This window comes from Vespa crabro, chromosome 8 (genome assembly GCF_910589235.1).
Source record: "Vespa crabro chromosome 8, iyVesCrab1.2, whole genome shotgun sequence".
NCBI lineage: Eukaryota > Metazoa > Arthropoda > Insecta > Hymenoptera > Vespidae > Vespa > Vespa crabro.
This window is the reverse complement of record NC_060962.1, coordinates 9,702,447-9,725,596: the sequence shown is the minus strand read 5'-3', so window position 1 is coordinate 9,725,596 and position 23,150 is coordinate 9,702,447. Positions and strand designations below refer to the sequence as shown.

At 39.2% G+C, this 23,150-nt stretch overlaps 4 protein-coding genes across 8 annotated transcripts; 3 read left to right on the top strand and 1 right to left on the bottom strand.

Moving 5' to 3' along the window:
* The first annotated feature begins 47 nt into the window (after positions 1–47).
* Positions 48–2,733, top strand: LOC124426377 (ejaculatory bulb-specific protein 3-like). Of its 2 annotated transcripts, none has more exons than XM_046968016.1 (3): positions 48–1,201; positions 1,319–1,557; positions 2,009–2,733. In XM_046968016.1, the coding sequence occupies exons 2-3, from the start codon at positions 1,377–1,379 to the stop codon at positions 2,197–2,199; spliced, it is 372 nt and encodes a 123-aa protein (XP_046823972.1). In that variant the 5' UTR covers positions 48–1,201; positions 1,319–1,376; the 3' UTR covers positions 2,200–2,733. The 2 variants fall into 2 exon arrangements, with proteins under 2 accessions (XP_046823972.1, XP_046823971.1); XM_046968015.1 differs by having other exon boundaries at positions 48–1,244.
* LOC124426376 (cyclin-dependent kinase 10) lies at positions 2,674–4,945 on the bottom strand. Of its 4 annotated transcripts, XM_046968012.1 has the most exons (7): positions 4,796–4,820; positions 4,657–4,665; positions 4,316–4,470; positions 3,587–4,187; positions 3,185–3,481; positions 2,910–3,043; positions 2,674–2,823 (listed from the first exon to the last, which is right to left on the bottom strand). In XM_046968012.1, exons 1-7 carry the CDS (start codon positions 4,803–4,805, stop codon positions 2,788–2,790), a joined length of 1,242 nt encoding a protein of 413 aa, XP_046823968.1. In that variant the 5' UTR covers positions 4,806–4,820; the 3' UTR covers positions 2,674–2,787. The 4 variants fall into 4 exon arrangements, with proteins under 4 accessions (XP_046823968.1, XP_046823966.1, XP_046823969.1 ...); XM_046968010.1 differs by having other exon boundaries at positions 4,657–4,945; XM_046968013.1 differs by lacking the exon at positions 4,657–4,665 and having other exon boundaries at positions 4,796–4,942.
* Positions 4,946–5,138: 193 nt separating this feature from the next.
* On the top strand, positions 5,139–10,457 carry LOC124426196 (claspin). The gene is made up of 8 exons (XM_046967582.1): positions 5,139–5,916; positions 5,996–6,121; positions 6,213–6,421; positions 6,555–8,004; positions 8,059–9,478; positions 9,567–9,703; positions 9,770–9,982; positions 10,083–10,457. The coding sequence occupies exons 1-8, from the start codon at positions 5,485–5,487 to the stop codon at positions 10,401–10,403; spliced, it is 4,308 nt and encodes a 1,435-aa protein (XP_046823538.1). The 5' UTR covers positions 5,139–5,484; the 3' UTR covers positions 10,404–10,457.
* Positions 10,458–14,067: 3,610 nt separating this feature from the next.
* LOC124426121 (Ca(2+)/calmodulin-responsive adenylate cyclase-like) lies at positions 14,068–19,090 on the top strand. Its single transcript, XM_046967417.1, has one exon. It carries the CDS (start codon positions 14,555–14,557, stop codon positions 16,106–16,108), a length of 1,554 nt encoding a protein of 517 aa, XP_046823373.1. The 5' UTR covers positions 14,068–14,554; the 3' UTR covers positions 16,109–19,090.
* Positions 19,091–23,150: the final 4,060 nt, after the last annotated feature.

Below are 23,150 nucleotides of genomic sequence, written 5' to 3'. Positions count from 1 at the left end.
GATTATTTAAATACACACACGTTCATCATGCGACATCTCTAAAATCGATTATACACTCACTCGTGTCGAAATCACTTTCTCTTTGCACGTTTTGCGTTTCGTCAAATTCATGTCAAGTATTTATATTAACGAAGAGGAAACATCGTAATAAAGATCGAAACGATATTTGCATTGACCTCAAAATTCTTCGAGAAAATGGAAAAAGAGGAGGACCCAAGAAGGAGCTGTTGGATATTCAACTACCGTGAGACAATCCTCCATTAGATACGTATTATTATCAGATTATAATCAATAAGTCCCTTCGGACTAATAACGAGATGTAGATTAGACTGTAAAACTATTTTTTCAGCCATTCGATTCTTTTCTAGCCGATTCTTATCTCTGTTTTCTATCAATGTCATTTCAATGTCGTCCGTTCGCAAACACTTTGCGACCGAGACATCCCGCGTCTATGTACTCTATGTGTATACGTCGAGTTTAATAATCATTAAATATCCCATCGATATTATCGTTAAATAGCGTAGTAGTTAAGTAATATATAATCGAATATTATAATGATTGGTAATAAAGAAATATTCGTCTTCTACGTCTATGTTTGTCTAATTAAGTAAGCTCCTCCTAAAAAAAAGAAAGAAAAAAAAAAAAAAAAGAAGAAAAGAAGAAAAAGACCGGCCTTAGTTTTCTTTAGACGAACGAGAGATAATCGCGACTAAGCGATTTCTCCTGACGTAATCAGAGGGTAATAAAGTGTGTCAATGCCCTAATACGTGCTGCATATGAATAACTTTAGCTAAGATTTTAAACTGATATTGTAAACTGTTTACCTACATATCAAATCAATAAATTTTGTTGTTTTATTAACGTGAAAGAGGGCTACGTTTTTAAAAGAATTATTCGTGAGTATTATATCCTTTTCTCTCACAAGAAAGAGCCAGAAACTTATTTTGCAAAACTTACGTATAATCAAAATTGAATTAATAATATAACAATATTAAGTGAGATCGAACGAAAAATTTGAAAAGTACGTGTTTTTTCTCCGTCCCCCGTTGCCTCATATTTTTCATCGCGTTGCACACCCACGTCGTATTAAGCATCCTCCATCGCGAACGCGAATACCCCTCCAATGATGATTGGTCAGCTATATAAAAGGTGACTTAACATGAATGCCATTTGATTATCCAACTTTTCCCGAGGCAGACAGGTATATATCGGTATACTCATTAAGAACTTTCCCTTTGCGAGAGGTAAACCAATCGCTACTTCTTCTTTCATATTCTCCGTTTATCCTTCTTCGACGGTTCTTTTTATCTTATTTTAGAAGAAAGTGAAACTTTCGACCTAGATTATTTTCCATAAGACAAGAATTGCCGTGCAAAATGACAAAGTATCTGATAATTTTGGCATTGGTGACAGTCGTTCTTGGAGTTGAAAAATATTCTACCAAGTACGATGACGTTGACGTGGATAAAATTCTTCGAAACGATCGCGTTCTTACCAATTACATTCGATGTATGCTCGACGAGGGTTCCTGCACCGCGGAAGGTCGCGAATTGAAAAGTAAGTATATACCTCCTATATGCATACGCGTCTATTATCTCTTCATTCGGTACGGTTAATAGATATAATAAATAGATATATTGAATAATTGAAAGATTTATGGTTTAGACTTTACTATTTCCTTCCCCATCCAACCTCCAATCGGCCGATATTCTCCGGCGACGATTGCATAAGACGACGCGCTCTTTTGAATCTTTTACACGCATCTTATGTGCACTAATTTGAGATATGCGTTTGTCGGTAACAATAAAGAAAACAAATTTAACGTTTCATACGAATCTATTGCGTAATATATATATGTATATGCGTTTAAAGTTTATCCAAAGTAAAAATATTTTTCATAAGAACCGCGAATTATTATTAAACATAATCCGTAATCGTTATTGATATTATCGCCGAAATTGTAAGAAACATAATTTAATCAGATTTTTAATGTTGTTCCTTTACACAGAAATTCTACCAGACGCTCTTGCTACAGATTGTACTAAATGCAACGAGAGGCAAAAGATTACGGCTGAAAAAGTTATTAATCATCTTAAGACAAAAAGATCGAAAGATTGGGATCGCCTGATCACTAAATACGATCCACAGGGTGAATATAAGCAGCGCTTTGAAAATTTGCGCAACAGCAAGAAGATTTAAGTAAGAAATACGTCGGGTGAAACAGTAAGAAGAATGATTACGAGACATTCCTAAGAGATAGTAATAGCGAAAGTAATCAATTAGTAGTAATAATATATATATATATGTTATACAGTATATATATATATATATATATATATTATAGTTATATATATATATATATATTATACAGATTCAAGACTGAAATCGATAATTTTTCGATATGTTACTTTCTTTAAAAGAAATTTTGCTCTCCCAAACGCCTCCTCCCCCCCCCCCCAACGCCCCTATGTTTGTTCTCAAATGGTACGCGTCTAATGAATTTGATGAAGGTTTTATCGACATTGGTCAATTCAAAATTGACTTTATCTCATTCATGTTTCGAAGGAATCGCGATCAAACGAATAAAAATTAATATATTCTTTCGTTTTTCGAACTATACGACACGTAAATAAAAACTATTTTCTCTCTTATACATGTACTCTTATACATGAGTCTTTTATATTCCGTTTATTATGAAACAAGAAGTTTTTTTTTTTTTTTTTTTTTTTTTTTGTAATCCAGAAAAAATATTTAAAAATGTCTGTGAAAATAAGACTACGCTTCCGTTCATTCCACGCGTCTCTTTTTAACTAAAGATCCCAACTGTAAAATAAAATAAAATGTTTCAATAACTTGATTGACAAATTCTTTACTCAATTATGCATGTATAATTACATTTCTGAACTTACAAGATCCGAAATTGCTGGTAAATTATTAGTCTGGTCTGTGACGTTGCCCTCTTGTTCACGATTTTCTTTCGGTGGCAAGACTTTCTTCTTATTTCGATGTTGTGGGAATGTGGGCATAAGTTTTGGGTCGCAGGCTGTTGAGTAAATAAATATGAAATTTCTGTGCCGATACGCGACGAGGATGCGATAATTGTAATATTATATACACGCACGCGCGCAATAAATTTTATATATATATATATATATATATATGTATGTATGTATAGTGTACTAACGTAGAGGTGGCTCTCTAAAGTAACTACTTTGTAAACACTCCTCTGCAGTTGCACGTTTCTTCGGATCGTACATGAATAAAAAGTTTAATAATCTCAAACCAACTGCACTTAACCAAGGGAATTTTTGTTTTAAATTATTATACGGTTGTTGCTTAAGTGTGAAATTTTGTAATGCTGGTAAAGAATTGAATTCTGGCCAAATAGCCTCGCTTGGTGTACCCAATAAATCAACTATTAGTTCCAATTGTTGAATTTCTGAACGTCCAGGTAAAAGAGGTCTATGATCCAATAGTTCTCCTATCATAAAAATAACATAAAATATGATAAATTTAGATGATTCGCGACGTATATAAATGCATATATAGGAGATATATCAAGCGACATAGGTTATTTCTTATTCACCTAATATACATCCGGCTGCCCACATATCGACAGAAGTTGTTTGTGTTTTTGCTTGTAATAACAATTCTGGTGCTCTATACCACAGTGTCACTACTCTGGGAGTCATTGGTTTTAAAGGCAATCCAAACCATCTGGCAAGTCCAAAATCAGCTATTTTAACGCATCCTTTATCGGTCATGAGCAGATTAGAAACTTTCAAGTCTCTGTGCACGATAAAATTATGATGCAAGTATCGCAATCCTTTCAACACTTGTAAAACGATGCATTTGACTTGGCTTTCAGAAAATGGCGCCTGCATATTATCCAATAAACTTGCTAAATCTTGCTCGCAATACTCCATTGCAAGGAATATACTTTCTAAACTCCTTCCGACTACGACCTCTCTCAAATGGACAATATTTTCATGACGGCACGATAAAAGGACCGAAATTTCTCTAAGTCCGCTTACTGGCAATCCATCCTTTTCGTGCTCCATCCTAACCTTCTTAAGGGCTACAACTTTATCATTTTTTGTGTCTCTAGCTCGGTACACTATCCCATATGTACCCTCGCCAATGCGGTTCAACTTTTCAAATTCTGATACGAATCGACATTTGCCAAGCTGTTAAAAGTGATATTATAGGATTACTTATTTGTACATAAGTAATATAATTAATAAACGAAATTTAAACGTAACGTTTAAGATAGATAAAAACAAATGATAAAATTTCTAATAATAGGAATAATTACAATATCTTGATCGGGTATTTCCATTGGTTTGCCAGTTAAAAATGAGGTTAAAACACCCTTCCTTGTAATCGGCGCCGATGGATCCGGTCCTGCTTCGGAAGCTGCTTTTTTGTCGGTATCATTATTTTCTACCGATTTCTTTTCTAAAGCCTCGTCTAAAATATAACGATGAAATAACGATGAATAAAATATAACGATATATATATATATATATATATATATATATATATATATATATATATATATACATATATCATTGATGATAGAATATAACGAACATTATTCGCACATACATGAACACTGAATACATCAATGACGTATAAGTAAACATTTTATTATACCTTCGAAGCCTGAAAAAAAGGATGTCTCAAAATTCATAATTCCTTGATATTTATACTCCTCACTCTTTGTAAGCGTTCGTTCGGAACTTAACCTCTTGTACTGGTATTTAGTACACAACGTTACAGTATTTAGACATACCTTTTGTCATATTTGCTGCTGTATATATGGGTTATAATTCGTTTAATTAAATTTGTCCTTTATTTGAATATTTACGCATCAATAAACAAAAGTAGAATTTAATTAAACCGACGTTTAACAGTTTTACCGATAAGTTTGTATCGATGCGTGAATTATTCCTAGGATCAGATCGATGCCATAAGTCTCTTGCCAACGTTACAGAAATATAATTATTACTTTTTTTTCTTTTTTTTTTTTTTCTTTTTTTTCTTTTTTTATGTGACAAATAACAATGAACAAATGCGACGAGTTCGCCGTGAATGAATATAAAATAAGAAGGGGCTTATAAAATGATGCGCAATTAATTGAACTTAATATCAACTTTGTGGACGAGTGAAAATGGACGAGAGAATATTACATTTATTTTGTTTTATTAAAGTTGGCAACGATTTGGCGCCAGTGCGCATATCTTTCGAGCTTTCGCGCTACTACGAGAGAGTACACGTAGCAGTGGTTCTTATTCATCTGTCGAATAATGTCATATTATTAAACTGCTTATTTATTTCCTTTATAAAATATGGCTATTGCTATCGTGCAACAAAATAATAAATATTAAAATAATTGCCGACGTTGATGAGAGTTACGAACGGATTAATAATAAAGTTATTAATAATAATGACAATAAAGGCGATGAGAACTTGAATGAAATTATGGAAACGTCCTGTGGCAATATTACACATGATCAATTCAGCAGAGATGGTGGCTCTGAAAAAGATTCAAGAGATATTAATCCTAATAAGGACATGGCTAATTGTGATAATGTTGGGGGTGACTTTGAGAATGCCCTTGATCAAAATACTGTAGTTAAAGAGAAAGATTTCTTAGAGAGTAACGATCAAATTAAAACATTAAGACCATCGTATTCAGGCATCATAGACAATGATTCTGAGAACAATGATATTGCTATTTGTTCATCATTCAGAACCAGGATAAATGTGATAGAGGATGATTCTGAATCTGTTGTTTCCAATGGAAGTATGGATGGAGGCAATATTAGAAGGAAAAAAAATGAGACGATGGCATTGGATAATGATTCTATAAATGGATACCAGTATAGAATGGAGAAAGAGAAAGAGGAAAGTGTAAGTTCATTCCTTGCATTTAACATTTGGAGTAATAATAAGTTATATCAATTATTGAATTTATTGTAAATTTATTTAGCTGAAAAAGGCAGCGAAAAGGTTTGAGACACTGGTTGATAGCGATTCAGATGAAGATGAAATTCAATTGTCGATGCCTAAAAATGTGACAAAGTCAACGGATAGTAAGAAGGAAAGCAACAGGAAAGTGAGTCACTTTTTTTTCTTACTTAAAAGATATCATTCTAGTTATCTATTGCATATATATTATAAATTGCTCATAAAATTATTATTCACAGGCTTCTATCAGAGCCTGCAAGGAAGAAGCCATGAAACAAATTCACAGCGAAACCCAAAGATTGATTAGAGAAACTGCAATATCTTTACCGTATCATAGGCCAAAATTACGAACGTTACAGGAATTTTTAAATAGGAAAAAAGTATCTGTAACGCTTCCAGACGCACCTACGACGGCTTCTAAACTGAAGATGTCTTACGCTATTGTAAGGTAATATTCTTTTGCGTCATTTTAATATATGTGTGACATATGTAACATCCCTGTAATGTAAAAGATATAAAAGAAAAATATTATATATACTTTTAAAGTTATATATCAATCATTTTCTTTTTCTTCTACATAGCAAGGTACTTGAGGATAAAGAAAAAGAAGCAGAAGAATTTTACAAATCTTCCGACTCGGAGGAAGATGCGGAGGAATTAGCAATGCGTATTTCTGAACCTATTATCAAAGGTGCAGCTACGTCTTACGTTGCAAACGAAACAACACCTTTCGGCGATATTAATTGTCTTCCCGATGAAAATATTGAAATGGTAATGGTCAATGATAAAGGTGAAGGCAATGCTCAAGTTTTTCCCATTAATAAAGATATTTCCCAATGTAAATCGATTATAACCGATACTTCAGAAAGATTATCTAATGAAAATATTGAGTTATTAGATAGGTGCAATTTTCATTGTTTATCTACATTGAATGTAAGCGATGAAGTAGGAAAAACTGATGCAGATTTATCAAAGTCATATATTGATGACTGTGCTGTGACAAATGCGAAAAGTGATCTGAGACATCATGATCATGATAAAAATGATGAAATAATTGTACAAGAGGTAATAGATAAGTTGCTCGAATTAGTCAACCGTAAAGTTGTACAATGTGACAAAGATAAATTGAAAAAGAATATTCTATTGGAAAAGACTACGAGTGAAATATGTTTGGAGGAAAAAGAGTATAAAGTACTAACGGAGGCCATTGATAATAATCTATCGTTAGATAAAAATGACAATGATAAGCTGCATGCTCAAGCTAGCGGCGATGATCATGATCTAGCTACTTCCGTTTTGGGAAATGCTACAACTGAAAAAACAGTGGAGCATATAGAAAGTTTACCATTATCGAGTTTCTTTTGCAAAGAAGAAAAGCGCATAAAAAGACAATCATTGCCCGATACGAGGATAAATATAGAGCCGCGATTAAAAGGTTCCCCGGGTATGATAATTGATTTATCGTGCGACATGAAACCGAATAAGAAAGGTGTAGAAAACTTAATAAATAGATTTCTTTCCAAGCATACTGCTAGTGATAAAGACGTAGAGGGAACAGCCGAGATAAATGTTGTTCACTTGGAAAATACCGCTGATGGATTGAAGACAGTTAAACGTACACTTTTCTATAAAAAGGCTGTTATCGAAAAAGAAGATCCAGAATTAGATAAGCCCGGAGCTAAATTGAAACGTTTGAAGGAAGACTTGAAGTTTAAAATGGCCATGAAGCGTAATGAAGAATGGAAACAAAAGGAACAAGAGTTAAGATATAATGAATTAGAAATGGACGATATAAGCGTACACGGTATAGATACCGAGGAAAAACTACAAGACGAATCTAGCGGAAGTGGAGAAGAAAGTGAACCGGAAGAGAACGATATTCCTATGGTAGATAAGAAGAGGCCTTTGTGTGAATTTGCAGACGATGAAGCTGAGGAAAGTGAGAATGAGGAGGAGGAGGAGGAGCAGGAGCAGGAGGAGGAGGAGCAGGAGGAGGAGGAGGAGCAGGAGGAGGAGGAGCAGGAGGAGGAGGAGCAGGAGGAGGAGGAGGAGGAGGAGGAGCAGGAGGAGGAGGAGCAGGAGGAGGAGGAGGAGCAGGAGGAGGAGGAGCAGGAGGAGGACAACGACGACGACGACGACGACAACGACGACAACGACGAAGAAAAATGTGCAAAGAATCGTATATACGAAAATGATGATGATTCTAACGACGATTGCATCAGAATTACAAAGAAATGGAAACCAAAGAGAATTGTAAAAGCGTTCGAAGATGATTCTAATTTGTCGCCATTAAAAACTACAACAGACAGGATTAACGAAGCGAAAACAAGTGTTTTTGAAAGGACCACAACGAATGTAGATTTATTTGAAACGAATAATTGTCCAATCGACTGGAACAGCGATGAAGAAAATGACGTTTCGATTCTTCAAAAAAATAATCAGCCTGATTTAACGCAAATGTGTAAGACGCCATCGATTAAAACGAACGTTCTTGATTTTGTGTCTCCAATTACGCAACTAACAATATTGCATGCAAGCTCGAATTCTAGTAGAAAGAATTCAGCCAAGAAGGACGAATTCGCATTTGTCAATAGTACCGAGTCATTTTCTCAAACACATATGCCATTCAATGCAACATGTAAAAGTCGTTATGGTATTGATAAAAAAATGAAACCACAAAAGAAACTTTTCGATGATTATAATGACGTAGCGAACGACGAAGATCTCATGCAATTATGTTCAGGAGAGTTTCCCTCGACACAAATGACCGTATTAAATCCGACATCATCTGAGGAAAAATCTTCATTGACGACTTCATTGACATTGAATGTATGTCCCGTAGACGTAGAAAAATCAGATAAAGATACATCATTTGAAAAGGAAACTTCTCAGGACGTGAAACTTTATTTGGACGAAAGTTCTGCTTCGCCTCGAGAAAATATAAAAAATATCGATGGGTCGACGTGGAATAAGTTATCGGCCGTCTTCTCTTCCGACAACGAAGATGACCCCGATAAAGATGGAGATAAAGTGAAAATAACGAGGAAACGACGTACGAAAAAATTACAATTAACCGACGACGACGACGACGACGACGACGACGACGACGAAGACGATAGTCAACAGTGTGATTTACGATCGGATCAGGAAAAGGTAGACAATTATGTCGATTATGATTCCGAAGAAAATGAAATTATTGTTTCGAAAAAGAGCAAGAATAAGCTTGCCGCTGAATTTTTCGAAGAAGAAGCCGAGTTGAGCGATAGCGACTGGGATTCGGCAGACGAAGATGAGAAAGATTTAGACAAATTGGAATTCGAGGAAGGAGATGAAGATGAAATAGATGAAAATAAAGTGCGCAATCAATTAGAGAAAATTCATATGAGACAAATATTGGATCAGGATCAAAGAGAAGTGAGAATGTTGCAAGAATTATTATTCGAAGATGGTGATTTGCATACGGAGGGTAATGGGCGAGAGCGAAAGTTCAAGTGGAAAAATATAGGTATTTCGAGATATATCTAATGGAAACGACTTCTGTCGAGGGCATTTCGTAAACTTAATTGCGAATGTTTTTATCTCGTTTAACTTAGATAAACTCGGAGAGAATGGCGAGGCTTCTCGTATGGACGACGATACAGACGCTGGACTAGATTTACAAGATAACGAAAATGAATTGGAATGGTGTAAACTTAGACACGAAAGAGACAAGTTTCTCGAGGAGAAAAAGGTAAGGAATTTAATATATAAATATGTGAGCTCAACGAATTCTCAAGGGAGCGGATCGCATTCACAGAGAGCAGTAGACGAAGAAATCGAGGAGGATTTAGGGAAAAGTGAAATCTTCAAATTTGGCGTGAAATTGCTGAAAAAACTCGAATCCGAAAAGTCCGAGAAACATGATTCTTCGGGAAACGATAATGAGCCCATGATGGAACCGATAATGCCGCGCAATTTATTCGATTTATTGAATGCGCCCGCATTGGGAGGAAGAAAAGGTGCGATTAAAGTAAGTAACAATTAAAACACGCGTATACAAGTAATATCGTCTATATTATAAAGGACAATATGTTTACAAATTACATTATTTATATTTTTGACGGTTGCAGACCATTATGAAGAAACGTTCGTTCTTATCGCGGGGAGAAGAAGAATTAGATCGTATCGCTAAGAGAGTACGATTGAATGATACGATCAATTTGGCGCCAGCGAATACGACAAACTTTTTATTCGCGCATGTAACTCCGCCCGTAAAGAAAGTCGATGACGAAGAAAACGAAAATATCCACGAAGAGGATGAAAACGAGTCGAATGACAAAACGTTCCGGCGTAGAAAGAGGAAGGCAACGCCGTCGTCGAGTACGACGCCAAAAACAACAAAAAGAGTTAACCAAGAACGGACGGATACGAAAGGAAAGAAAACACTTTGATATACCCACACGCGTGCCGTGACTTGGGGGATGGGGAGGGGGGGGGGAAGAAAGAAAGAAAAAAAAAGAAAATTGTAAATATCGATATTATAATAAGTAATCACGTAATATACATTGAAATATAATACTTTTTCAATATATTTACATACGTATGCGTCGTATGATTGACATTAGTTTCCTTTTTTTGCACGAAGAACAAAGGAAAAGACCGTCGATCGGAAAGGGGTAGGGGAAAAAAAAAGAAAAAAGAAAGAAAGAAAAAAAAAGAAGACAAGAAAAAAAAAGAGAGCGTACTGGCAGTAACGAGAGCCGTAGTACATTTGTTCGATAGCAACTCTCATTCCGGTTCATTCGATATCGTCGTCCGAGGATAGCGCCGTAGGTACTAGGCAGGTAGGTAGGTAGGTATCTCTCACGAGTGCGAGCGTGAGCGCGCGCGCTCGCGCTCGCGTTATACACCGGTATTGGAAAATAATCCGAACAATACGGCACGGAGCGTATGTTTAATGTAACTCTATCCAATAATGCACGTCCTGGCCTAGGGCAACCGAGTGCCCCTCGTGCACGCTCGGCAAACACGACACGAAAGGTAGGGCTGAGGTGGGCACACAACCACGCGTTATGACCTGACTCATCCACAAGAACATTCCATTTATTACTTACATTTTAATCGCATGACTCCGTGGGAGACGAGCCTTTTCGCCAAATTTCTTCTAATTTTTTCTAAATCTATCTCAAGACGGTCGTTCTTCGTGACGTTATTTGCGGCGTCCTCTTAACCCCGATCGTCATTTCAGAACGCTTCGATGAGCTCGTATTTTTACGATACACTAACACTCTCAAAGCTAAACGATATCGAGGTAAGAATAAAAAAGATGGATGGATAAACAGCGGATGTTCTTCTCTGCGTCGTAACAGATCGTCGTAAACCACAAAGTAATAGACAGACGGTTCCTCATTTAGGCTTTCTCCTGCTTTGCGCAAAGAGAAGGAGAGCGACCGACCGACCGACCGACCGACCGACCGACCGACCGACCGAGCGAGCGAGAGAGCGAGCGAGCGAGCGAGAGAGCGAGAGAGAGAGAGAGAGAGAGAGAGAGAGAGAGAGGATGAGAAAAGAGGGTCGGAAAGGGACGGGAGGAAAAGACTCGAGAGCGCTCAGGACTGCGGTGGAAACGGGGAATGAGGGTGGTTTGTTGCGTAAGCCGATTAGAGCATCACGGCAGTCACTCCTAGTCCGTGCAGGCAGGAGGAAGGAGATGCGTGGGTGGTGTACGAGCAGACCACGTTGATGCTCCGCGAAAGGTGGATTGGGAGGTTGAGCAGCGTGCAAGCCGAACAGTCAGGCAGAGACACATTAAAATCGCATAAAATATGCAGACGCATCCCTCGCTCTTTTCCACCACCGTTCCCCTCCCCCTCCCCCTACCCCCTACTTCCAATCGTACGTCCTATAGCATAGTACCCATGTTCCCGAACTGCTTCTACGAAAGCACTCGCTTACATCCGCATTTCGCGTATGCGAAAAGCTTACTCCAACCAATCTCCTTTACCCTCTCCTCCAACCCCTTTATCCTTTCTTTTTCATCATTCTTTTTCTCTTCAAGACGCACACCACGTCCTTCCCCTAGGCCCAAGAATAACGTTTATTCGCATTATTATGCAAAATTGTCCATCCTCTTAACGATCGTACGACAATAATTAACGACTAAACTTTTAGCATTTACGTGCATATATGGCTCTCTTCATTGTCAAAAAGTGATAAATAAAACACGATCGATTCTTTTGTTTCAACGTATCGAAAGACCATAGGAATTTCACGAGACGCATCGAACAAGATAAGTTAGATACGTCGCGGCGTATTATTAGTTCGCATTATTATTATGATGTGTCGTTATCGATGTTATAGCCGGTTGTGCGTCCGATGATGAATGAACGCGCGTCGTTTGATTTAATTCGACGCGCGATAGTAAATCGCCTATCGGCAACTTGTTTGTCGTTGATGCTTACTTTAAAATAAAAAAGAATAAAAAAGCAAAAAAGTACTTTTAAATATTTCCCGTAGATTACGTTTTATGCTCGCACGCTCGGAACACGCCGAACATTCTGCGGAGATTAGCCGAAGCAGCGCGCAACACGTAGGAAAACGTTTTACGTAGTATCAAATAATTATTGGAAATCCGTATCGATTGACCTCCATCCTCGCGGCCCAATACGCACATTTTACATACACATACATTGGGCATATTAGTTCGAATAATATTTGCGGATAATAATGGACTATTGTACCACCTGTTTTCGTTCGTACGCCGGAATGATTACGCGAGATAAGCTATATACGCCGATGCCGAATTAATCCGACCGAATCAATGTCTGAACGTTTCGACCGCTAGCTTTTTTTCTCTCTTTTTGCTTTTTTTCTTTTTTCCTTTTTTTTTCCCCCCTTTTTTTTCTCTTTTTTCAATTTCACTTTATTGCCCTTCATAATTGTCAGGATATTAATCCTAATTAATACTAATCAATTAAATTCTAAACGCGCGTCGGGCACTAACAATCATCCTCCACGCTCGAACAAATCCATTTCTTTTTCTTTTCGTTATTCCTCTGATAATAATTGTCAATGATTGCGTCGATTGTCGAGCTGTCGAGCTATTCTTTGAGCGAGGAGGGTGGGGGAACGTCTTGAGTGCATCTCAACAGCCTCTCGTCCAATTACAGCGTGATTGTCCGACCTTCGTAGATCCCACAGGGGTGCGGATTAACTAACGGAATCGACTGATCTTCGTGCACGTATAGCTTCACACGCGAGCACGCGACCTTCACGGACGAGTGACATATATGAGCCGATATTAACGTAGGCCCATCATAAGCGAGGAATTATTTATAAAGATTAACGGGCTCGATATACTTATAATTAAGAGGATCAACGGATTAGGCATCCAAATGTCGCTTCGGGAAAGAAATTTGGAAAATAATTAAGGATAAATACCCATCTTCTATATATCAGTTATATCATTTTGATATACCTATCGAAAGGATAAAGCGCGAGTTCGTAAATGCCTATCCGTATAAAGAAAAATAATCGATCGAGCAAGAAAGGTAGGTAGAGTATGAGAGGAGGTGGCAGACACGAAGCGTAGCGACAGCGTGAGAGAACAACGACGTGGAACGTTGCGTTATGTGGGGACCCGGGTATACAATTAAAGGTATCGAATGCAACCGTATAATTGCGCACCTTATCTTACGGTTCAAGCACGACCCCTCAATCTCTTTTGCTCTCTCTCTCTCACACACACACACACGCACGCACGCACGCACGCACGCACGCACGCACGCACATGCACGCGCACATACACGCACTCGCTCGTTTTCTCTTTATTCTCTTTTCGCTGCGCGAAGAACCGTTCCAGTTTATTTTTCCAGGTAATGCTTGATCTGAAATTCATGAAATATCATGTATCATAGCTTATGCGAATGGATTCGATTTATATTTCCAATAAAGATGGAATTTTCCGTTTGTAGCCCTACGCGTATTGGGCTGAAAAGCGGAAAGAAAAGTATTATTTAAACGCGTAGTCCGTAGGATTTCGTAAACATTTCGATGAAATATTAGACGAGAAAACGAACCCAGCTCTCACAGCTGGTAGGCAGCGTCTGGCCGCGTCTACCCAAGTCTACCCGTTTCGCGAGGGGCGTCGGGCGTTTAAACGAGCACGCGCCCGAACACGAAAGAGGGGAGGATAAGCTAACCGACCAATAGGAATAAAGATAGCAGTTAGCTCCCGGGCGGAGCATAGGGATATACGAGACGTGGCACGAGCGTCCTTCTGTCAAACGGCGTCCGATCGCCGAGGTAGAGGGTCGTGTCGTTCTCATTTATATAGGTGGACTTTACGAAAAAAGATCGACAGGTTGTCGAGACAGATAATTTGTTCGATCGTCGGTGGGATAAGAAATTTTTGGAAATAATGGAGAAAACGGAGCTGCTCGAATCACGAAGGAGAAGAGCGTCGTGAAACTTCATCAAGGACAAAAACGAGTAAATACTCGAAAAAGAACAGAGAAGGGGGCAGGCAGAGAGAGAGAGAGAGAGAGAGAGAGAGAGAGAGAGAGAGAATCTTGCGAAGGAAAAGGAAAAGCGCATTTTTAAAATGCTACACAGCACTTTGCCTCGAGCGTTTCTCGCTCCTGGACTCAATTATTTTGGTTATTACGGGGAAGAAGTTCACCATCCGTATGCGGGACCAGGAACGAGCTGGCACATTCCAACGGATAACATAGCGAGTACGTACGGCAGAATTGCCGAACAGCATCAGACTGTACTCCGCGGTTGGGAATCTTCGAGGCCGTCCACACCTTGCCCATTGGATTTGTCCTTAAAAGCACCGGCTACGCCCAGCACACCAAGGACCATCGAAGATGCTATCGAGGTAGACGACGAGGAAGATAGGAGGATTCGCGAGGATGCCCAAAGACGAGCGGAAAACCAAAGATATCGAACGGACAGCGAGAGCGTGGATCTATTGTTGATCGAGGACACCGAGACCGAACCACAGCGAAGCTCGTCCGCTCACAGCCAGCGCAGTTACGACAGACACTTGTCGGTAAAAGAAGGTGGCTTGCACGTTCAGGAAGCATTCGAAAAGGCTCGCTTTCCAGACGAGACCAATCGTGGATTGCCACCTCCTTATCCGAGCAATGACGCGATTCAAAAGTATCACCAATTACAAAATCAAAAGCTATTACTAAACAGTCCGACTCGATTGCAATCCATCCAGTCTTACCATCAGCAGCTTCTATTGACTCCACAGCATCATCACTTTCAAAGTATACACGCACCTATGACCCCACCGAGCACACCCTCGCCACCGCAATGTCCAAGAAGGAAGACCAGAGAGGAAGACGTCTCCTCGCCTTCGAATTCTATGGCCAACGTTAACGTTACGCCCCGACAAAACCTATTATCCGACAAGCCTACTCCAAGACCAAAGAAGAAGCACGCGAGAAGATTGAAATTCGACGAGGATACGAGCAGTCCTGTTTCCGGAACGGTAATATTAGGACCGGACGAGGCAGTGGTTACCGGCGACATTGATCCAGCCTTCAATATCGTCGAAGTCACCGAAGAGGCACGCGCCGAACTGGCCAAGATTGAAAATCGACTGGGACCGTATCAGTGCAAGCTCTGCCGGCAACTTCACGAGGATGCCTTTCAATTGGCCCAACACAGATGCTCCAGAATAGCTCACGTCGAATACAAGTGTCCAGAGTGTGACAAGAGGTTCTCTTGTCCGGCTAATCTTGCTTCCCATCGACGTTGGCACAAGCCGAGATTACCGAACGGAGAATCGATCGCTGGCACTTCGAATTCATCCGTGGCCAGCACCATGACCACCGAGATACCTTGCACCAGATGCGACGCCAAGTTTAATCGACAGGCTGCTTTGAGAAAGCACATGGTCAATCAACATCCGGAGAACGTTCTTAATGGCAACGGCAACGGCAGCGGCAACGGCAACGGCAGTGGCAACGGCAACGGCAGTGGCAACGGCAACGGCAACGGCAACGGCGACAGCAATAGCAACAGCAACAGCAATAACAACAGCAACAGCAAAAACATCAAGCTCGATGATGCAGAAGGTACATCGAAATTGGACAGTAGCCAGCTCGGTGTACACACTCTTTCGAGCAATGTGATGCCCTGACACCAGTTTCCTGCTCGACCCCTACCTCGACGGCCCGGATTTTATTGGAGATACGGCCTTGATTTGTAAGACTCCTACTACTTCGCACTATTACTTTGTACTAATTCGTAGTAGTAGAACCTTCGTTCTACTACTTGATACTACTTAACACTCCCCAAAAAGATTTCAGCTTTTAGGTTATCGGAAGATTTTCGAATATGTGAGTACACAATCAAAATTCTCCTACTCGATCTATCAGTTCATTATTATTTTACGTTTAATGGGCGGTTTATAGATAAGGACTGAAATATATCCTAAGTAGAAAAGGAAAAAGAAGAAAATAAGATTGAAAAAAAGAAAAAAAGAAAAAAAAAAGAAAAACGGAAAAAAAGCGAAAAAAAAGAAACGAGAAAAAAAAGAAAACGAGGAAAAACAAAGGAAGGAAAGGAAAGGAAAGAAAAGAAAAGGAAGAAATCGCGAAGAGAACGATCCCTCGGATCCGAACGGAGGGATAAACGACGTTCGTTGTTATTTCACAGGCAGAAAAAAGTATTATTTTACTAGATAAGTGTGCGCTGATATTGTCAGAAAAAAGGAAAAAAAGAAAAAAGAGAAAAAGAAAGCGTAAGGAGTCGGGAAATGTAAGACGGGCGCAATGAACGTGTCGGCTTGAGTTTGTAAATTTCTGTAAAAGTGGGAATTGATTCTGGGCGGATTTTGTTCGATGTAAATGTGTAGATAGTGACGGTAGGTCAGGTTGTAGGGTAGGGTGTACATAGGCGCGAGGAGGAAGCGTATCAAGCGTCAAGATCTCGATTCGTGTTGAGCGTAAAATTCTTCGCTCGCTTCGGTCTGGTTACTGGATAATATTCAATCGCACGTATTAGCGTTAAAGTACTCGTTTTAAGATATCCAATATATATATATATATATATATATATATATATATATGTATATATACATATATATATATATCCACCGGTCCAGGGGATGCGATCGACGTATCACTGTCATACAGCTAAATATCAAAGATAGTTAAGGTTAAATCAAATGACGTCTAGTCACGAGAATCTCCAACGGTACTCTAGTCGTGCTTCGTTTTACAAGCTTACCATTAAGTACATATTATAAAATGTATTATATTTAGGTGGACGCGATTTTTCGAAACGGTATTTACGGATACGATTCTCAAGTGTCAAGTGTTCTCCCTAGGAGCATTATTACTGATTGGATACGCGTTTCTGATTGAACATTTCTAACTCCTTTTAACCCTTTCGCTCCGAAGAGCGCGTGTAACGTAACGTGTTTTTAAATTATTCGCCTTTTCCTTCGCAAAAAATTAAATATTAATTATCTCCCTTTTTATTTTTTACATTTTTGCAATATCGTCGCTCCCTGTAATTAAATTAAAATGACATTATATTCTTATGCGTAGATCGAAAATATAATACTTCCAACGGAATATAATTGCCTGTGTAAAATAAATTTGACGTTATTTTCTAAAGAGTAATTTTGGATTGTATAGAAAAAGAAAAACAAAAAAAAAAAAAAAAAAAAACAAAAAAAAAAAGAAAGAAAAAGAAAGAAAAAAAAGAAAAAAAATAAACCTCATTAAAAAAGTTTTTGATAGAAGGAAACGTTATCGTTTCGTTCGTAATCGATTATTGGCGTCCGTAGATGCTATATGTGTATATCAGTGTCGAGTCGTCGGCGTATCATACGGCGTACCTACAGCGTAAATACAAGTTACAGCGATAACATTATCAGAAAAAGCGTGCCAATGCGAAAGGGTTAAGTATGAACGAGCCAAGTTGCTAACTGAATATTTGAAACGACAATGTGAAAACGACAAAGATGTGAATTTTTTGTAATTGATATTACGAGGATATTACGAGTTGGATTTGCGCGATAGCAAAATTTCGTATTTTATAGATTTTAGTGTAACGCAGAAGCTCTGCATTCGTGATACTCGTAACGCACACATTGAAAGAAAAATGTTCCATCGTTAACTTATCATTTTATCTTGCGTTATATTCTTCGTTCTACTACCATTTAGAATGGAAGAGTATTTTATAGTGGAAATAATATATGTAAATGTCGTGTTACCTCGACAGTCTTATAATAAAAATTTCATTCTCGATAGAAGAGAGATCTTTCGAATGCCAAGATATGAAAGTATAAAGGAACGTTGATAGAAAAGTTAAACGTCTAGCAAATATATTCGAGTTAAGCGGCAAAGTGGGAATCGCACAACTACGTACAGCTGCAGATCAAAATGCACGTCCGCATTTTCGTCCGCGGATGTACATGAATCATCTATCTGTGCATCTATTTGTATTACGTGCTTAAAAGTTTAAACGAAGTATTTAAACTTTTTCAAGACCGATCGATGGATTCCTCTTTTTAAAAAATCAAAGTAAGAATCAAAGCGAATACGAGATGAATGTAATTATTGTATAAGTAAATATCATCGTCGTAATTGTAAGAAATATTTATAAGAACAAATGAAGAAAGGAAGAGAAGGGAATCTAATCACCTGTGTAACAGCTTAAAATAGGGCTTATAATTACACAAGAAAGTGCCCATTTTTTTGTTTTCTTTTTTGTTCTTTCTCCTTTTTTTGTTTCTGTTTTTCTTTTGTTTTGTTTTTTTCTTCGGGAAGAATGCAATTTTAATTTACGTTTTCGTAATATAAGCTCGTTTGATTAAAGCTATTAAAGTCTTTTATGGAAGACCGCGATCTAGTCTCTGCGTTACCGCTTGCAATACGAATAAGCATTTTTATTGCTACCCACAAAAGGAAGAAATTTAGTCACTACATAATTGCATGCGAATCCAAATAAATGACGAATAAAACTATTGTACGTACGTACGCGATGTATGTATAAATGTATAATAACACAATTATTTATGTGTATCTCGCTTTAGCTATATTCTAACGATAGGACGCGGATAATAAGTAACTTGAGAGAGAATAAATCTCCTGCAAGCATTGATCATGTAGGTACCTATATTAATTGTGTATATATATATATATATATATATATATATATATATGTATATATATGTATATATATGTATATATATGTATATGTGTGTATATATATATATATATATATATATATATATATATATATATATATATATAAGGTTTTGGTTTTCTTAAATATACGATACAGAGATTAAATCGAAGACCCGACTTTTCTTTTTCTATCTTGTTCCTTCAGATGATTTCCAGCTACCAGTACGATGGTAAGCGTTCGACTTCGAATATCGTAAGAAGGGAAAGGACAAAGACAAAATGATTCGACTCTCTCTCTCTCTCTCCCTCCCTCTCTCTATTGTCCATGCACACGATGCCCTGGCATATTACTTTACTATCTGTCGCCATAATGCCCTTTCGTATAGACTTAGTATAGAGGGATTCGGTAGTCCTGTAATCTTCGTGGAACCTTTGTGCCGAACGGATAAAGAAACGTGTCGCGCACCCTCCCTGGGGATAAAGAGCTTTAAACCCAAGAGGCTGATTTTTCAAAGTCCTTCGCAACGATTACTAATACGTTCCCTCTTACTTGGCTAGTTGAAATTTTCTCACTTCTGTTCGATCAAAGTTGCCGAACGATGAAAGCCCCTGAAAGAAACAGCGGGTTTAATCCTCTGGCGGATCGCGTGCAACGAGATAAATAAGAATAATTTAGTATTATTCGGCCAATTACCAACTCGTGGAGTAATAAAAAATATTATATATTCCAAAATCGTCGATCATTTTCACTTAGATCATCTTCACTTTTTCTTTTACTTTTTCTTTTACTTTTCTCCCCTTGTTCGAGCTGGCAACCTAGCAGGCATCAACCTGGAATTTGATTGGCGGTGCATTTCTAGGAGATTCGTGCGATTTCAGGTAGAGATCGTGCCGACATTCTCTCGATTGAGGGCCGACAAAGGGATCGAGGGAATCTACTTTAGTCCCGAGGGTCTTACCTACGTCTTTCGTCGCGGGGGCGAGGACGAGGACGAACTAGAGAGGGATGAGGACGAGAGCGAGGGCGAGATCGAGACCGAGGATATATCGCCTAAGCGACTGCGTTGGCCGCCGTTGCAGGAAGCAATTTCGCAATTTTCCTCCTTGACTTTGTCATCTTCGCTTTGCTATTCGCCCGACGAAATAGAATTTTCCTGGTCGCTCAAGAGCGCCTCTTATCGGGTACACCCACCCCACCACCACCACCACCACCACCACCACCACCACCATGATGCTATATATCGACGAAGCTAGTATTTTGACGAATTTTTTCCCAGAAATTTCATACATCTACCTTCGTACGAAGAGGAACGAAAAAGAAGCCTATATATAAGGGTTGGGGAGGGGGCTTGGGAAAAACGTTTGACCATTAACTCGAACCGTTTAAGATACGAGACCGGAATGCCAACCATGAAATTGACGGAGATTAGATTACCGCGTCTCGAGAATCCGTAGGATCAAGGAGATCGTTGCGAATCATATAATTGTTTCGACCGCTTACTGTTTAGGGGCACTGCCCGAATAGAGACAAATCCCCTGTATAAACTCGCGCCGTTCTCTCCCTATACCGTCGTGTATGCTTACAATAGCTCCAGTAATCTGTGAAGAAACAAACGCTTTCATTTCTGAAATGATGACAAAGCTGAATTCTCAGAGAGTCAACTTGGAACTTTTCCTTGCTCTTCCACCACCGATCGATGAATTACATCGGTGACAATTATATTCATAGATTTTACAAAGTTTTCTAAATTCTCCAGTATATACGAGTCCTAGGATGGAGAGATATTATAAAAGATAGAGAGATACGCGCATAGATGTAAAAGGGAAGTATCCATTTTGAGGTAGACCGAGAAAGTTTCGTCGTGCGAAAAAGCTCGAGAATTGGAACTCGATAGGCGAAAAGACACGGCGCGTTTACGTGGACGACGTAAGTAAGCGAGTAAGTATTTACTAGGTATTTGAGAGATGAACAAACAGAGACGGGACAAACGGTGCTTTTATCAGTGGGCAAACAATTGTAACATGCTAGAATATCGTCGGCGCACATCGATGTTCGATCGTCGTAAAGGACAAATATATCGAGGATAATAACTGTAAAAGCTTTGGAGGAGGCGTGTCTTGAGAATTTGCCGATTGGAAGAATCTATTTGGAGTATCTGTCTTTGGAATAAAGGTTTCAACGTGAAGGGACTTTCGACGTGAGGTTGACGAGAAAAAATGGTGAAAGCAAGTAAAGGGAAAAAGATTAAGGTTTGATCGTCATTAACCTTAATCCTTAAGAAGAGAAACTTTATCTTTTGTTTCGCGGTTATACGCGTATAGGTGTAGAGAGGGGGGGGGGGGAGGGAGAGAGAGAGAGAGAGAGAGAGAGAGAGAGAGAGAGAGAGAGAGATAATTAAAAGCACTTACTTTTGGATCGTTACATATGTACAATATATAATGACGATAAAAGAATCGGACAACCGATGGCGAAGATATATTGCGCGAAGGTCTGCTGTTTCAGCTTGTCGACGAAATTGGGGGACCTGGGAGATCGCTTTAAAAAGCGAACGGATTTTTACTGTATATAGGTAAGATTAAAGTGTAAATGTACGTATAAAGTGTAGATTAAAAGTGATTTTTTGTGACGCGCAAGGCGATAGAAGGAAGAAGGAATTGTATAGGAAGGTGCGCGCTTACGTCTGGATTGCGCCTACGAAGAAGAGGCGTCTAAGAAACGTAGGTATAATTACTTTCATCGTAAGATGGGAATTAGGAAGAAGCGTATTCCGGTCGGTGGGCTTGTATCAAGGTTCTCGCATTCAATGCCAGGAGGGATCAGCCGTGGTAAAGCATCTTACGCGAGATATCCGCGCTACCTAATTCCCTGAGAGTTCTTTGATGCCGTGCCGTGCCGTTCTACGGTTCGTGCATTACCCCCTCGTTCCGACGTGAGTCCGACCAAAGAAGGAAATAAATATCACGGTAATCTCGGATTCGCGATGTGGAACACGACCCCGGGCTCGAGGATTCTCCTTGTCGCTCCTATCAAAGCTCCCGTACTCGTTCATACGCTTTCATACGCTTCCGCTAGTCAACCGGCATAGGCTACTGCCTAATAGACGAGTTTCGATCTAACTCTCCGATCGGATCCCAATGACGATGATCAAGAGTGTATTATCGAGAGTGTACATGTATTCTCGGTTCTCGCTCAAAGGACAAGGAAAGTCTGTTAAAATAGGAACAATACGCGCGTCTTGAATCGCGCGTCTGACTGCTTTATGCATTTCCGCTTGGCCGGGCATCGAACGGACGGACGGACGGACGGGCGGGCGAGCGAGCTCGTTTCTCGTCCAGCTTCAAAGGAAACCACAGAGGAAACGGACAGAGAGAAGCGGACAACAGGATGGTCTAACGATGCGGTCGAACGCGCGCACCTCTCCTGAAAGCTTACAATCAGATTCGACGTGTCGACGTGTCTCCACATCGTGACTATGTCTCGATCGTCTCGTACGTCGACACCTCGTTAACTCATTGAATCGTACGACCAATCCGTTCTACCAATTATTTTTCGCAAACGACGTTGTTCCTTTCGTACTTGTTCACGCGCATATTCTAAACGTGCGAGAACGTTCATACGTAAACGCACACCGAAGTATTTTATCGAAGACTAAATCATCGTCGCTCTATCAAAACAAAACATTAAGCGCAGATTAATGTAGAAAAAAAAAGAAAAAAAAAGAAAAGAACATTTTCAAACGAGAACACGCTTCTTTTGTTTTTTTTTGTTTCTTTTTTTTCTTTTTTTTGTTTTCTTTCTGTCATATCCCCTCATTCGATCGATCAGGTCGCTTCGGAATCCGTGAGAGACACCAAGGAAGGCGTGGAAATACTACCGATACATTCGTCCCCGCTAGACCAATCGAATAAAGCAAATAAATTCCCTTTCGATGTTTCGAGCCGACCTCCGAAGGTCTTCAGTTTGAGTTTAACTCGTCGTTCGAGTAATACCAAATCCTCGGTACATTTTCTCACGGCACTGTCGACGCGCCGATCGAGAGA